General features: G+C 51.1%; 1 protein-coding gene across 1 annotated transcript; it reads left to right on the plus strand.

Moving 5' to 3' along the window:
* The first annotated feature begins 5,753 nt into the window (after positions 1–5,753).
* On the plus strand, positions 5,754–15,062 carry LOC146338219 (uncharacterized). Its single transcript, XM_084816367.1, has 4 exons — positions 5,754–5,842; positions 5,925–6,408; positions 11,795–12,071; positions 14,620–15,062. The coding sequence occupies exons 1-4, from the start codon at positions 5,754–5,756 to the stop codon at positions 14,637–14,639; spliced, it is 870 nt and encodes a 289-aa protein (XP_084672493.1). The 3' UTR covers positions 14,640–15,062.
* The last annotated feature ends 510 nt before the right edge of the window (positions 15,063–15,572 follow it).

Raw genomic sequence — 15,572 nt, forward strand, 5'->3', positions numbered from 1 at the left:
CAGTCCTGCAGCATGTGAGAATAAAGGAGAATGTGTCTTGGAGCATATGCAGAGTGCAGTTGCCCTGCCACTGAGTAACTCAGCCCAACCCCAACATCCAGGGTTAAGAAGGTCTTTGAGTGAGGCGTCCAGCTTGGCTTGAGATCCTGATGACAGGACATTTCATCTTTGTGCTAAGTCATTTGCCACAAAGATGCTGAAATCAATTATGAACCAGTGTTTAAAAATATGATGGAAAACAAGAGCTATGGTGGGGCTACTTTCAGATGCTGACACTGTCATGATAATGGTTAGTTTGCAAAAGAAACAAATTTGTAGGAAAAGAGCTGCATTTAAAAGCAAGAGAAGAAATAAGGCAAAGCAATTAAAAAAACATGCAATCATCATCTCTTATGCTAGCATCTCTTCTGGTCTGAGTCATCCAATCAAGCATAGTCCAACTGCCACACAAAATATTTAAATACCTTAAAATTCTTGAGCTTCCCAAGAGACTCTTTATATCAATCTGAAATTTAAATGACCATTAAACTTGGCAGATAAGCAAGTTGGGGGTTTAGTGGAAATCCACAGCAGTAAGTATCAGTAAAAGGTGGTGCAGCTGACATTTAAATCCAGTTAATGGGATAAATTAAGAGCAGTGAGGAAAAAAACATAGTATAGACAGAGAGATACCTAACAGTTCTGGAAGGGTGGAAAAATTCCTCCACTTCTGACTGAGTAAAGTTAAAGAATTATGGATGTTGGTCTGGGCACACACAATTAAGGTGTAAAGGACAGTTATAAAGTATGTTTTCATTGATTAATGTTGTTTTAAAAAGTGACATGACCGAACTCTGCACTCTGTGGAAGGAAGAGCTTAACAAAAAATGGTCTAAGGTCCTGTCTTGTGTTATTCGAATTAGTGTAAATGTTTGGGTTGTAATGTTTTTCTGTTTGATTAATCCACATTTATTCTTGCTTTCTTGGAGTGTTAAAGGATTTGCCTTAATGCCAAAAGTCCTGGACTGGACCCTGAAGAAAGTAAGGAATGGGGGGGGAGCAGCTTAACAGTGTGTGTCCTCAAACAGCCTCTATGAATGTTTAGAAATATTTTTCCCTTGATCACACTTTGGGACTGATGGAAGAATGTTTTTCTGCTTGCATGCACCAGACTTCTCATGCTCTGTTATGGCACAGATTGCACAGAAGTGAACAAATAGGGGCAAGGCATTGGGGTGGCTGCTTTGGGGCATCATGAAGGGTAATAAGCAGGAGAAGACAGACGAATGGAGCTCAGGGCGCACTGCAGCCTTCCCTAACCTCGTGTCCTCCAGACATGTTGCACGACAACTCTCTTCATCCCAGGCCATGCTGCCAGCTTATCCTGTGCCAGCTGACATTCATGAGCGAAGGGAGCTCTACCCAGATTGTTATGCCCCTCTTGGAGCTCCCGCAGGACACCTGGGTTCATCTTCACAGAAATCCAGGGAGGGAGAATAGGCTGAGAAATAGCCACTCACCCAAACACACCAAGAGAGAGTTTCATGGATGAGTTGGGATGGATCTGAAACCAGGTCTCCCTGGTCCAAATCCTCCAGTTCTCTAGTCTAGCCACTTCACCATACTGGCTTGGTGAGAGGGAGTGACCAGAAAGAAATGTTCTCTTGCCCCAACAAAGCTGCTGCTGAGGGAATATCTCCAGTGTTCCATTATTGTTCATTCTGCCCTACACTCGACTCCTCTAGAATTTGGTTTAACTAAGAGGATTTCTAAAATTAATTCCAGTATTGGGACATGTGCAGTTTGCTGCAGTTTTCACCGCCTCTTGTTTCTGCGTGTGTCTGTGTGACATACTTCTGTCCATTAGTAAAACACTGCAAAAAAAGCACTTTTGATGTGATTGTACTATGACTGCTGCATCAGGATTCTTTTTGTGTGTTGTTTCACTGATGTAGACATACACTTCTACATAGCAGTCAGGAAAGAAATCACATGTTATCTTTGGCTGGTTCTCACATGCTTATACTTCATGCGCTTTCTCACCTTTTGCTGACTCAACACTTGAAGACTGCTGGCAACTGAATGTGTGAATGAAGTCCATTGGAAAGGACTGTGTTTGAGGTGACAGTGGGTGAAATAGAAGTTCTGCCATGATGGCTCATTCACATATGCAAACTGTCACGTGCATATGTCAAGCGGCCCTTGAATATGTGGATTTAACTGTGGCCCAGTTCAGGAAAGAAATCAGTTCAAATGCAGTTCAAATGCAATGGCAAACTCTGATTCAGTTTTTATGAGAATGAGCCAGTGAACCTCTGACTTGCACATGCTCTTCCTCTTATGCATGTGGGAGAAGATGAAAAGCTTCCACCTTGAGTTTGTGGGAAACTGCAGTAGGCAGGCTGTAGTTTATGCAAACAGTGGTTTGCTCTCAAAGCAGGGTCTGAAACTACAGAACAAACCAGTTTGCTGCATTCTGACACAATGGCAAATGGTTTTGTTGCAAAATAGAAACAAATGCTTCCAATCTCCAGAACTTGCAGGTGGAGGAGGAAGAAAGAGGAGGTGGGAATAGGCATGTCTGAGGCTCACCACTGTTTGTTCTTATAATAACAAACCATGATTTGTTGGTATGACTGAACTAGGCCAGTATCCTGAATCGAGTAAGGTTCTTTGCTTAAACAGTCCTGGGATGAAGTTTCATAGTTTCCCACCTGTATTTGTTAAAAACCCTCTTCAGATTTGTTAACCTGAATTTGTAGGACTTCAGGGGCTCTGATGTCCTTTGGAAGGGTCTGCATACCCATCTTCTGTGCAACCGCTGCTGCCTGTGTGGGAAAAAAAACAGCTCTGCAAATGTGATTGAAAGTCTAAAGTACTGGAGGGCAACAGGAGGCCTGTGGGCTGCATGCAGCCCCACATGCTGCTGCAGCAGCAAAAGGCAGCTATTCTGTAAGAAGACAAGGCATGTGGATGGCACACACCTTGCTTGGAAGTGGAGCCATGCTCCTGGAAACTGCCTGGGTGTGCGAACCTGCTTCCAAACCAGGAGCACGCTTCCCAAGTGCTTGTTTCCTTGCAAAACGGCTGCCTATTTTGCTGCTAGTGCTGCAGCAGTTTCAGCAGTGGCACAAACACAGGAAGCTGCCTTGTACTGAGTCAGAGCCTGGGTCCATCTAGCCCAGCACTGGCAGCGCTGACTGGCAGCAAAGGCTCGCCAGGGTTTCAGGCGGGAGATTTTTCCATCCCTACCTGGAGATGCAGGGATCACCTGGGACCTTCTGCCACTGTGCCACAGCCCCTCTCCATCTAGTGGGAGGGGTGTGTGGGGGTCCCCCTCCCACTGAGGGCGGGTTGCACCATCCAGTGGGACAACGTGGCCCGCCAGCACTCATAGGTTGCCTGCCCCTGGTCTGTGGGGAGGCGGCTGGAACTGACGGAGAACAAGACGCCGGGCTGGCAGTTGTGGGAAAGGGTCTGCCTCCATCTAATCCAGCAGAACAAGCTTGTTTTAGGAAAACAAACAGCTCCGCTGGGTCAGCACTCTGCAGCCTCACGGCCTCCGTTGTTTGTTCACAGCTTTTGGCTTAGAGGTTTACTGGCTCTGGGCACAGAACGCTCACAGGGAATTTTCCTGTGGCTGCGGGGGGTGGGAAGGCAATAAGTCTGAAAAGCGCTGAAACGTTAGGCGCCATTTCCTTTTGTCCCTGGTTGCCTCATGAGGAACAGGAGCAGTAGGAGAACGTGGTGGAGCTCTCGTGCAGCTTCAGTTCGTTTCTGTGGGGTCTGCACAAGAAACGGTCAGATAACGGTGCCCTGATACAGGGTCAGGAGGCTGGTCCATGAAGCCTCATAGCGCCTGCTCCGACGTGCAGCAGCTCTTCAGGGTCTCAGGAAAGGGGCCTTTTCTGCCCCCGCTCCCTGCCGCTTAACTGGAAATGCCGGGACTAAACCTGGCATCTCCTGCACGGCTTTGCCACCGAGATCTGAACCCTGGCCCCTGCCCCCTGGGGTGCGTCCTGTAAAGAAGTGGGAGGGGGCTCTGCTCACGGATTTCCCACCTCAGGCACCGAAATGTCTTGAGACAATCCTACTAGCGCACACGTGTGTGTGCATGTGTGCGGGGGGGGGGGGGCTCTGCACTTCACAACTTGTTCCTGCGTTGAAGAGAGGCTCCAGCCATGCTGCACAACAAAGGGCTGTTCCTCAAATCCTGCCTACGCTCAAAGTACAGAGCAACTCCGGGCACGATGACTTTTGATGGACCTCTCCGAGAAAGAAAGTTAGAAAGTGGGGGGAAGCACCCTAAATACCTATCCATCCCACCCATGCATTGCTGACACTCAGTGAGTGCTGTTGTGGTCCAGGTGCAGCCTCAGCGCTTGACCTTTCCTTTCTCTCCCCATGCAAGCCATGGGTGCATGGTTTATTCAACATGTTCTGCCATGTGCTTCTGAACGACACGTTTTGGGATGCATGCTGATTTTTAAAAACAACACTGTTCTGCTACTTACAAAAAGGGGAGAAAACATTCCACAGATTAGCAGCCTGGTGCCCTCTCCCAGAAAACGAGGCTGCTGTCTCTTTGTTTAATGTGAGGCGGGGTTCACAGGCAGCTCAGCCCTGAGCCCCGTTTTCAAGAGTAGGGCTCAGCCTTAGAAAGCATGGCCATTGTAGGCACGTGTGCAATTATTTTTGTGAACAATTTTTGTGAACCGCCCAGAGAGCTTCAGCTATTGGGCGGTATAGAAATGAAATAAATAAATAAATAAATAAATAAATAAATAAAAACTAGCTACTTGCCTGGCGCTCCTTTGGTAGTCAGGGTCACTTTCTGGTGAGCAGGCAAGGAAGCCTTCGCATGTTGGAAAAGAGTGGATCCGTCTTTAGTCTATCAAAGTGCCACAAGTGACTACATTTCGTCAGATGGGCGCGCAAACATGAGTGTGGTCTACTAACTTTTGTGGAACTTTGCAAGGCTGGTTGTAAGAGAATAAAGAAGAGAAGCCAGCTGAGTCATGTACAGGTGCCTTTTCCTCTCCAGTAAAGAAGCAGAGCCAGTGGGCACTCATCTGGACTCATGGCTACCTTCACAGCTTGGATGTTCAGCGCAAAGACAGAGCTCCATGTTCAGAGGTAGGGTGCTCCTGCATGCCAGTTGCTGGGGAAATGGGGGGGGGGCAGCAAAAACCTGGAGGCATCCGTTGGCCACTGTGGGAAACAGGACGTTACATTAACAGATCTTTGGTCTGATCCAGCAAGCCTCTTCCTACGGGAGAGGGGTAGGGCGGGGTGGGGTGGGGAGGATTTGCGCCAGGCTGTGAGGGTTTGGGGCAATGGCTCCTGGGCCACCGTGGCAAATGGTGGCCGTTGCACAGTCCTGACCCCCGTCACGCTTTGCACAGTTTGTGGCGCTTCCGATGCAAGCGCAGGGTCCCCAGCGTGCAGCAGACCACGGGTGTGGCCCCAGTTCTGCAGATGTGCCAGGGGTGTGGAGATGATGATTTGGGCTGTCAATTTAAGACCCTCCCCAGCTCTTGTCATGTGGGGAGATCCTGGCTGTGCGGTCTTGGGGATCCTCCTGTCTGATGTATTTCCCATCTCCGCTGTGGAGCCCCTTCTGTGCTTTCTAATCCCCACTACGAGGGGACTGGTGCTGCCGGAGTTCCTCCCGGAAGGTGCTCACTCGGCACGTGCCCAGAGGCACTCTCCCCATCACCTGTTCCGGCCAGCATCCTCCCTCGCCACGCCACGCCACGCCAGGGGCCTTGTCCATGGGGGTGTCCCTCCTCAGTGGCAGTGGGGGTCGCCCGCTGTGGGTGCCCCCGGCCAGGCTGCGGACAGAAAGCGCCTCTGATCCGCGGTGCCCCACAGCGGGCTACGGCTGCGCTCTGTGCCGGGCTGCTGGGCCGCCTTCCTGGGGGGCTGCTCCTTTCCGCGCCCAGGTGCACGGGCGGGATCCGCGCTCCGCCAGGGGGCTCCCCGCGGGGGCTGGGGATCCAGAGAGCCCCAAGCGGTGCCTCACCTGGGTGGGCGTGCGGAGCCCTCGGCTCCGGCATCCAGGCCGGGGCGGGCGATCACCCGCCGGCTGCGGGGGGGGGGCGGCGTCGGGGTCCTCCGGCTCCGTCCCGGCCCCGCGCCAGTTCGGGCGGCTCGCGCGCGCGGTCCCTCTCCCCCGGGCGCGCCGGGCCGGGAGCCCCCCGGGCGCGTCACGCGCGGGGCGGGCCCGATCCGGCTGGGCGAGGGGCGGCGTCTGTGCGCTGGCGGCGGCGGGAGGGACGGGCGCTCTCTCGCTCTCGCCCGCCCGCCCGCCTCGGCTCGGCACCGCTCTGCCGCCCGGCTGCCTCCCTCGGCCGGCCCTTCTGCGCCGGAGGGGCCTGCCAGGGGCCCGCCTCGGCCCGGAGCGGCGCTCGGAGCCCCGGACGCCTGGTAAGCGGAGGGAGGGGCCGGCGGAGGGCAGAGGCATCGCCCGCCCGCCCGCCCGGCCACCGCGGCGCCCCGGCTTCGGGAGCCGGCGGACAGCCGGCGGCGACGCGCTGCTGGGCTGCTGGGGGGCATCGTGCCGACGACGGCGGGCTGCGGGCGGGGAGGCGGCGGCGGCGCGCCCGGAAGACGCCCCTCCGCCGGCGTGCGAGGGAGCCGCTGCCCTTCTGCGCCTGCTGCTGCGGCCCCCGGAGCCCGGAGGCGGGCCGCGGCGCGAGCGCGCCCGTTGCTTTCCGCTTGGGGAAGAAGAAAAGGGCGGGCAGGGAGGGCTATGCGCACGAGCGCGCGGGTGGATCCGGGCCTCGCCTCGCCTCGCCTCGCCTCGCCTCGGCGTGCGCGGAGGTGCGGATTTCGTGCATGTCGTGCACGCCCGTGAAAAATGCCGTCTTCCCGTGGTGGGCGTGTTCCCAAGAGATCAGGAGCAAAAACGGCAGAAAACCCAAACGTGTATTTTCCCTTCTCCCGGCCACGGCAGTTGCACCTGGAACGCATGATCGCCAAAATGTTTGTGTGAATTAACATGCAGATCCATGCACGTGTAGATCTATAAATGGACACTCAGGTATTTCCAGCGGGGACAAGCATGGCTTGGGGGGGGGGGTTTGAAAGGGGGCTTTACAAATTCTCTTGGGCATTGGGTCTTTGTTCTCTGGTATTATCGGTATCATTTTCATTGATTACTAATAGGATGCTTGGCTCTTTTTCCTTATTCCTCGTTTTTAATTATCCTCATAAATAATAATTATAATAGTAGTAAAATGAAATAATAGTATTTATAAATGCTACTAGTGGGGAATGAAATGACTGTTAATAATGCTGCTTCCGATGCTGTTATTGTTATTACTACATCACATCTCATGCACACACACACAAAATTCTCTTGATGGCCCTACGGTATAATATATTGTATTATCCGGAATGTGATCAATCTCTTTTTGATTGCATGTGGATTTAAAATATATATTCTCCACCACTTGGTTTAGGAATACAATTATATTTTTACGTCTGATGGCTTTTGATCAAGTGGATTTCTCTTTTTAAAAAGCTGTTTCCAAGGTGGGGGACCAACTGGAGGATTCAGGCAATTATGGGATTTTTTAGGTTATTTTTGAATAGAAACCTTGCAGTATAATAAATAATAACAAATCTGAAGAGATGGATGCTGTGAATTGAAGCAAAGGCATTCCGTTTATTAGTAGTAGTCTTGTTGCATTTCTCATGCACAAGATGGGGGATACACTCCCTCCCTCCCGCCCTCTCTGTGTCTCGCTATTCCTCCCTCTTTTTCTCTCTCTCCCCTCCCCACCCCCAGCACCTTGGATGTAAAGGGGTCACTGAAGGCATTCATACTGAAGACCCCACCCCGGCCATGAATGGAGGCAGGTGGGCTGTATAGGTGAAATAAATTAAGGAAAGAGACAGAACACTGGAGTGGGAAGGAGGCTAGGCTTGACGTAGCCGCAAGGGAGCTCATAATTCCTGCAAGGAAAAATCACATGGTGAGGGATTTAGGATGGGAAGCACAGTCAGTGAGGGAGCCAAGTAAAGGAATCTTTCACAGCAGTGTGGACAATGCCCACTTTGTCTTCCAAGGAAGCCGAGTTGCCCAGATCTGAAAGAATCACACAGGGCTTTCCAGGGCTTAGCTCTGGCACCTGTTTGCAGTGCCAAAAGCGTCAGCCTTGGAGCATCTGAAATGGCAAGAGAGAGTGTCTCTGAGTATATGCCAAGTGCCTTCCTTTCCACGCTATCTGGGATTCTGCAACAGGGCTTTCAGATTAAGGGGGTTATTGCTCCTTTCCAGTTTGCCAGCGAGCTTCCACAAATACATGTGCATGCTGTCACACACAATTGCAAAGATAAGCATCCCTGCAGGAAGGCACATCAGGTCTGTAGTACACCTCCCCAATCCCACCCCCCATGTTCCACACATCAGCACCAACTTGCCTTGAGATTGTTTTGCAGGGAAAGCAAAGGGACAGTGGCCTTTGGGCGCTCCCTGCCTGGTTCCTTGCTTGACAGACCTCTGCCCTGCCCTGCCCTGCCCTGCCCTGGTGAGGCTCTGCTGCTGCCCTTCTTCCTTAGCCAGAAGTTCCACCGTTGCCTGATGCAGGCCACAAAGACGGGTTTGGGCAGAAGAGCTTGCACTGAATCAGGGCTCCCCCTAGGAACCACTTTTCAGTGGAAGAGCTCCATTCTGATCTGCACTGCTCTGATAAAGGACGTGATCTGTGAACACGTGCAGGCACCTCCGCCTTGCTGCTGAGGGCCTGCTCCAGCCCCTCGGGCTCAGGGGACAGGGCTTCTCAGGCAGCGTTTCACAAACGCATCTGACAGCTGACTCACACAGGCCATTTTTTTCTGAATTAAAATTGGAGGCGTACTTCGCTGTGATGCTGAAAAGGAGCCCCCTTGCCCCCTGCATTGGTGCCTGAGTCCCTGGCTGGAAGGAGGCTGGCCCAGAGCAGCAACTCACTCAGACGTGCACATAACAGGCAGCGCCCTGTGCAGGCAGACCGTTCTGCTCCATCAGGGTTTGAGCCACTCTCACTTGATGCAGAGATGCGGTGGCAGATTTTTTGCTCTGCCAGTGGAGGCTAAAGAGAAGGAGGGAGGCCTAAGTAGTGACTCATACTGAGACAGAGCAGCCAGCCTCCACGGCAGATCAGTCCTTTGAGCTGAAAAGAGCCCTTGAACGTGCTTTTTGCAGCACACTGCTGTGCCCCAACATACAGTGCAGTTCTAAGGTGTAGGGCAGGAGTGGGCCGCACGCAGCCTGTGGGCTGCATGCGGTGGCCCTGCCCTAGCTGAATTTGTGGTGGTGGCAGCAGCAGCAAAAAAGTGGTTGTTTTGCAAGGAAAGAGGCACGCGGGGAGCACGCGCTTTGCTTGCAAGCAGGATTACGCTCCCGGAACAATTCTGTGCAATTCTGCTGGCAAGGAAGGTGAGCACCCCCCACGTGCCTCCTGTCTTGCAGAATTGCTGGTTTTTGTTGCCACCACCTCCGCTGACAATTTCAGCAAGGGTGGGATATGCCCTCTTGGTGGGTTCTGTGGGGGGCAATGTGGCCTCCTCACCCTCCCAAGTTGCCCACCCCAGGGCATGGCTTCCAGGCATACTTGAGCCCCAACATAATTTTTTGGCAAACTTAAATAGCAAGGCTGGGGCTGGATCCCAAGGAAGGAAGGTGGGATAAAATGAGCTGGAAGAGACTGGATGGAAAGATTGTGCATATGGGGGAGAGTCCCAATATGGGCTCCACCCCTGGTTTACATATGATTGGTGTGGGGCTTGCCAAGGCAGACATCTGTACACTTTGACATAGTGTGGAGTTATGCTTCAGGGAGGGCGTACAACAAAGCAGTCCCTGTCAGTGTTCAGAAATTATTAATTTTCTGTGACCTGGCCAATGGGCAGAAACGGCTTGGCAAGCATGTGTGTAAGATGACTGATCATCATCTGTCACAGTGCAAAGATCCTCGGTTTTTTGTTTGCTGAATTCTTTGTCCTTTTAAAGAAATCAAGTTTCTTGACATCATGGATGTGAAAGTTGGTTTGAAAAAGGCACCAGGGCCCTGAAAGTTTTCTTTCCGTCCTCTATGGGCTCCTTCTGCCATGTTATCCTCCTGCTCCCCATATGGTCCTTTCGATACCATACCTCCCAGTGCTTATGCACCGGGAAGCAATGCAAGCAATGCGGATGGAATTGGACCGTCTTCCGTTGTTACTTCCCAGCAACTTGTACTGAGAGGGAGGGTGCCTCTGAACCTGGAAGTTGCATATAGCCATCAGTAGTAGCCACTGATAGACCTCCCCCCTCCCCCTCCTCCTCTTTTAAAGCCATCACTATATCTTGTGGCTACAAATTTCATAAATGAATTATGTATTGCGTGAAGAAGGATTTCCTTTTGTCTGATCTGAACCTAGTGGTGCTAATGCATTTCCTTGAGTGACTCCAAGCTGGAAAACCCTACTTTCTCCATATCATGTATGTGCAAAACCACCTCCTGACATCTCTGGAGGAAAGTTGGGATAGAGACATAATGAGTGAATTTGTTTACCCCAGAAATCTTTCCTGGATTCTGCCAAATGTTAAAAGCATGGAGGTCTCAATGCAAAACATGTGAATGTGCATAACAACTGCTGATTTGCTTAAGGCATTTGGAGCGCATTCTTTAAGATTCTTATGCAGATGCCAAGCTTTTTGGCACAGAGAATGTTTTGGCTTTGGTGCAGACTGTGGAGGTCAACCTGCTGTTGGCTTGTTGCTGCTGTGAGGTATAACCCTTTAGACTCCCTCTCCAGCCAGAGAAGTGCGAAAAAGACAGCAAGTTGGGCTGGAAGGTGACATACAGTGGGCTGCTCCTTTGGGACCTGGGCTTTGGGCTGGGCATGAAAGGCAGTGCATGGGAGCATGTCTAGAGTGCCATTCCCTCATCACGGGTGCTTCATGGGCCTGTGGGGCCAGTCCAGCTGCGTGAAGCTGCACCCAGTCCAAGGACTGTGCTCTTGCCACCTCCGTGGCATTGCCAGGCATCCTGACGCACACCTGGCAGGCAGTGTAGCAGGAAATCTTTGGCTAGTCGAGCATAGAGTTGAGGAGGGAGATCTATTTCAGGAAGGCCAAGTGGCTTCCTCTCTTTGGGAACCATTTGGTCTGGGGCTTCATTAGTGGCAGAGTGCATGCTTTGGCTAGAGAAGGTTCGAGGATCAAGTGGAGGCTGCTGGCTCTGATGTCAGTGGGGTGGTGAATACGCTCCGGGCTTCAGTCAGAATCAATCAGAGCTCTAAAGGAGCTATCCAAGGTGTGGAGACCTTGGATAGCTCCTTTAGAGTTCTGACTGGTCCTCACTGAGACTTAGAGCAGATTCACCGCCTCCCTGACATCGGAGGCACCAGCCTCCACTGCTGGCATGCCCAGGTAGAGCTGAGAAAGGAAAATCCCCGCCTGAAATACTGGAGAGCCACATCCAGACCGTGTAGAAGAAAGAACTGAATTTGAGAGTTATGCTACTCCCAGACGAGGTTTTTATTGTGCAGTCACCCTGCCTCATTCACAGAAGTCTATGGGGGGTCCAGATGTCTTCTGTTTGTAACCCTCCCATGCTTTCCCACTGCTTCTTCCATTTCCCAAAAGTAGCCACTGAGGAAGGACAGAGTATCTGCACACGATGGCTTTTAATTGATCCCTCTGGAAGCCCCCATAATGGCATGTGAATGTGCCATGAAGCATTGCTATTCTCTTCTTGAAGACCCAAATTCCAAGCTCTGTCTGATTTCCCATCCCCATAAATCCACTTTCTAATCCGTTGGCTCTTGCGTCCATTCATAGGTCAGCTCTTCCAGAGGATTGGCAGCACCTCAGTGCCTGCCTCCTTTGCTCAGGACCATGTCTTCCTCTGACGAAGAGACCCTCAGCGAGAGGTCTTACCGGAGCGAGCGGTCGTGCAAGAGCGAGCGGTCCTACCGGAGTGAGAGGTCTGGAAGCCTGTCTCCTTGCCCACCAGGGGACACCTTACCCTGGAATTTACCCCTTCATGAGCAGAAGAAGAGGAAAAGCCAGGACTCAGTGCTGGATCCAGCGGAGAGAGCTGTCGTCAGAGTGGCTGGTAAGAAAAATACTTCCTTGCCAAAATTTGAGGGGGTGTTCGTGGAGGGTGGAAACCTCCTGAACATCCCTTAGTTTGCCTGCACGTTGTGCTCTGCTTCTCGTTGTTTGGAGTTGAGGAGTTCCTTCTGGCGAGTTTCTGCAACACTTGAAATCTGAGCTGCTGTGTCATCCTCTCTGGGGTGGATCAAACACCCCAGCGATGCTCCAAGCCCCTCCAAGCCCCTGAGAGTGAACGTCCAGAACTTGGATCCCTTTTCTTGAAAGCTGGTGGAGCTGCCACTGAAACACTGGGTCGCTCCTAGAAGGCAGGCAGGGCCAGCCTGGATCCTCAGGGATTGCTCTGTTCTCCAAATGGCAGCCTGTGGACTGGACTGTAATTTGCCGCACAACAAACCAACCCTTTTCTAGATGGTTAGGCTCTTTAATGAAATCGGTGCCATCCAGCAGCAATGGGAAAGGCTTCCCATTCATAGTAGGGATGGCGGAGAAATCCGCCACGGGCTCCAATGAGGCCGGATTCTTTAGAATCTGGCCCCCCGGAGTCCGTGGCAGAACGGACTACCCCCCCGCCACCCCCTGAAATCCCCCCGGGACGGACCCTACCTGGCGGCAGCTGGTCTGGGTCGTCGTCTTCGTTCCGCAGCCATCTGCTGCCGGGCTGTGGAACAAAATGGCGTCCGGCGTAGCGGACGCCTTTTGCGTCCCTGCCCTTGGCCGTGATTGGCTACGTAAATATTTATGTAGCCAATCACGGCCAAGGGCAGGGACGTAAATGGCGTCCCCTACGCTGGATGCGATTTGCGGCTGCAGTCCGGCAGCAGATGGAAGTCTAGCTGCAGGCGGCCCCGGCCGGCGGCTCCGCGCACTTGCCACGGAGCGGAGCCAGCCGGGCAGGATTCCAGGGGGAGGGACGGATCACCTCCCCCCCTGTGGACGCCCAGACCAGAGCGGGGTGAGTTTCTAATTCATAGAGTACTTGCAGTGGGGCACAGATGGGGCATTGCATGCAAAATCTGAAGAGAGACATAGCCTGAAAGCAGGGGTGCTCAGAAGGTAGCTCTCCAAATGTTTTGGACCAAAGCCCCTGCCAGTATGGCCAATGGTCAGGAATGCTGGGAGCTGAAGTCTAAAACATCTGGAGGTTTACTTTCTCCCCATCCCTGCCTTAAAGTGTGTCTTACAATGTAAGAGCATTTTACCTGTTCCTTATGACTAGGACTGCAAACTTTAAGCAATTAAAAACACTTATAATCGATTGAAAAGGTACCCCAATTAATCTATTAATTTTAATAAGTTAAAAAAAGAATAATCTTAAAAGAGGCATTCTCCCTTTTCTATCCACTGCGAGGGGATGCTTCTTCTAAGAGGATGTCTGCTACATCATACATTTATTACCTAAAAACAAAGATGGCCAATGTAAAACCAATTTTTAAAAAGGGATCCGGGGGTGAATCCATGAAAATTACAAGCTGTTTAGCTTAACGTCTGTTCCAGGTAAATTGGTTGAAAGCATTGTTAAAGACAAAATTAGTAAGCATGTAGAAGGATAAGCCCTGCTGAAAAAGAATCAACATGGCTTTTGCAAAGGCAAGTCCTGTCTCACTAACCTTTTGGAGTTCTTTGTCAGTAAACATGAGGACGGGGTGATCCGGTAGACATTGGTTATTTGGACTTCCAGAAGGCTTTTGACAAAGTCCCTCACCAAAGACTCCTGAGCAGACTTAGCAGTCATGGAATAAGAGGAGAGGCCCTCTTATGGATCAGTAACTGGTTAAAGAGCAGAAAGCAGAGAGTAGGAATAAATGGTAAAACCTCCCGATGGAGGGAAGTAAATAGTGGGGTCCCACATGGATCTTTATTGGGACAGTGCTTTTCAACTTGTTCATAAATGATCTGGAATTAGGAGTGAGCCGTGAAGTGGCCAAGTTTACCGATGACACTAAACTATCATGGTTAAAACAACAAGGGCTTGTGAGGAGCTCCAAAAGGATCTCTCCAAACTGGGAGAATGGGCATCCAAATGGCAAATGAGGTTCAAAGTAAGCAAGTGTAAAGTGATGCATGTTGGGCAACAAATCTCAACTTCAAGCATAGCCTGATGAGATCTGAGCTAGGGGTGACGGACCAGGAAACAGATTTTGGGGTTGTGGTAGACAGCTCAACAAAAATGTCAGTCCAGTGTGCAGCTGCTGTAAAAAAGGCAAACTGCATGTTCAGCATAATCAGAAAAGGAATTGAGAATAAAACTGCCAATAATATACGGCGCCTATACAAATCTATGGTGTGACCACACTTAGAATACCATGTACAATTCTGGTCCCCACACCTAAAAAAAGGCATTGTAGAGCTGGAAAAAGTGCAGAAAAGGGCAACTAAAATGATCAAGGGACTGGAGCATCTCCCCTATGAGAGAAGGTTCCAACAGCTGAGATTGTTTAGTCTGGAAAAAAGGAGGGTAAGGGGAGACATGATAGAAGTGTAAAAATTATGCATGGTGTGGAGAATGTGGATAGAGAGACATTTTTCTCCCTCTCCCCAAATACTAGACCCTGGGGTCATCCCATGAAGCTGATTGGTGGGAGATTCAGGACAGATCAAAGGAAGGACTTCTTCACACAACGCAGAGTTAAACTATGGAATTCACTACCACAGGATGTAGTGATGGCCACCAATTTGGATGGCTTTAAAAGGGGGTTAGATCAATTCCTGGAGGAGAAGGCTATCAATGGCTACTAGTCCTGATGGCTATGTGCTACCTCCAGCACCAGAGGCAGTGAGCCTATGTACACCAGTTGCTGGGGAACATGGCTGGGGGGGGTGCTGTTGCACTCATGCCCTGCTTGTGAGTTCCTAGTCGACAGCTGGTTGGCCACTGTGTGAACAGAGTGCTGGACTGGATGGACCCTTGGTCTGATCCAGGATGGCTCTCCTTATGTTCTTATGTTCTTTAATAAAGTATGCTTCTTGTGCCAGAGCTATGGTTTTACCCAAATGCAAATGTATGCAAAATTACTTGATTGAACATACCGTCTTGGTCTTCCTGTTTGGACCTCAGGAGTGGGTTTCTTCTTTCCACTTTCTGCAAGTGTCGAAATCTGGGCTCTGTGATGCTAATGGGGATACATCCATGCTGCTCCAATATCCTACAAGCCCTAGGAGTGAAAGTTCTAAACTCAGATTCTTTGGGGGTTTGACAGTTTTTTTTGATTGGGCAACAGCTCTACTCATCAAGGTGCAATTGCCAAGGGCCAAGACAAGAAAAATGTCTTTGAGAGTTTGAACACAGCCTGTGTGTAGTCTTCCAGTGGGCCATCCTTGCTGTCTAGGTATGAAGTACCCAAAATAGGGGACAATGAAAAGTAAGGTAGAGTCAGGTCAATACCTAGAACCACCTTCCCCAGCCTGGTGCCCTCCGGGTGTGTTGGACTACAACTCTCAGCATCTCCCAGCCAAAGATGTGAAAGGGTGGGAATCATCTGCTGTCAGAGACGCCTGCCCG

The sequence above is a fragment of the Heloderma suspectum genome, chromosome 10 (genome assembly GCF_057233095.1).
Source record: "Heloderma suspectum isolate Gila_16-S chromosome 10, 16-S_ref, whole genome shotgun sequence".
In the NCBI taxonomy this organism is placed as follows: Eukaryota; Metazoa; Chordata; class Lepidosauria; order Squamata; family Helodermatidae; genus Heloderma; species Heloderma suspectum.

What these genes read in the sequence shown, in the direction of transcription:
- LOC146338219 (XM_084816367.1), top strand. Translation starts at nt 5,754, where the DNA reads ATGGGGGTGTCCCTCCTCAGTGGCAGTGGGGGTCGCCCGCTGTGGGTG. An exon ending in CTCGGAGCCCCGGACGCCTG is followed by an intron (nt 6,409 to 11,794) that starts GTAAGCGGAGGG and finishes GTCCATTCATAG; the next exon opens with GTCAGCTCTTCCAGAGGATT. An exon ending in AGCTGTCGTCAGAGTGGCTG is followed by an intron (nt 12,072 to 14,619) that starts GTAAGAAAAATA and finishes CCCAAATACTAG; the next exon opens with ACCCTGGGGTCATCCCATGA.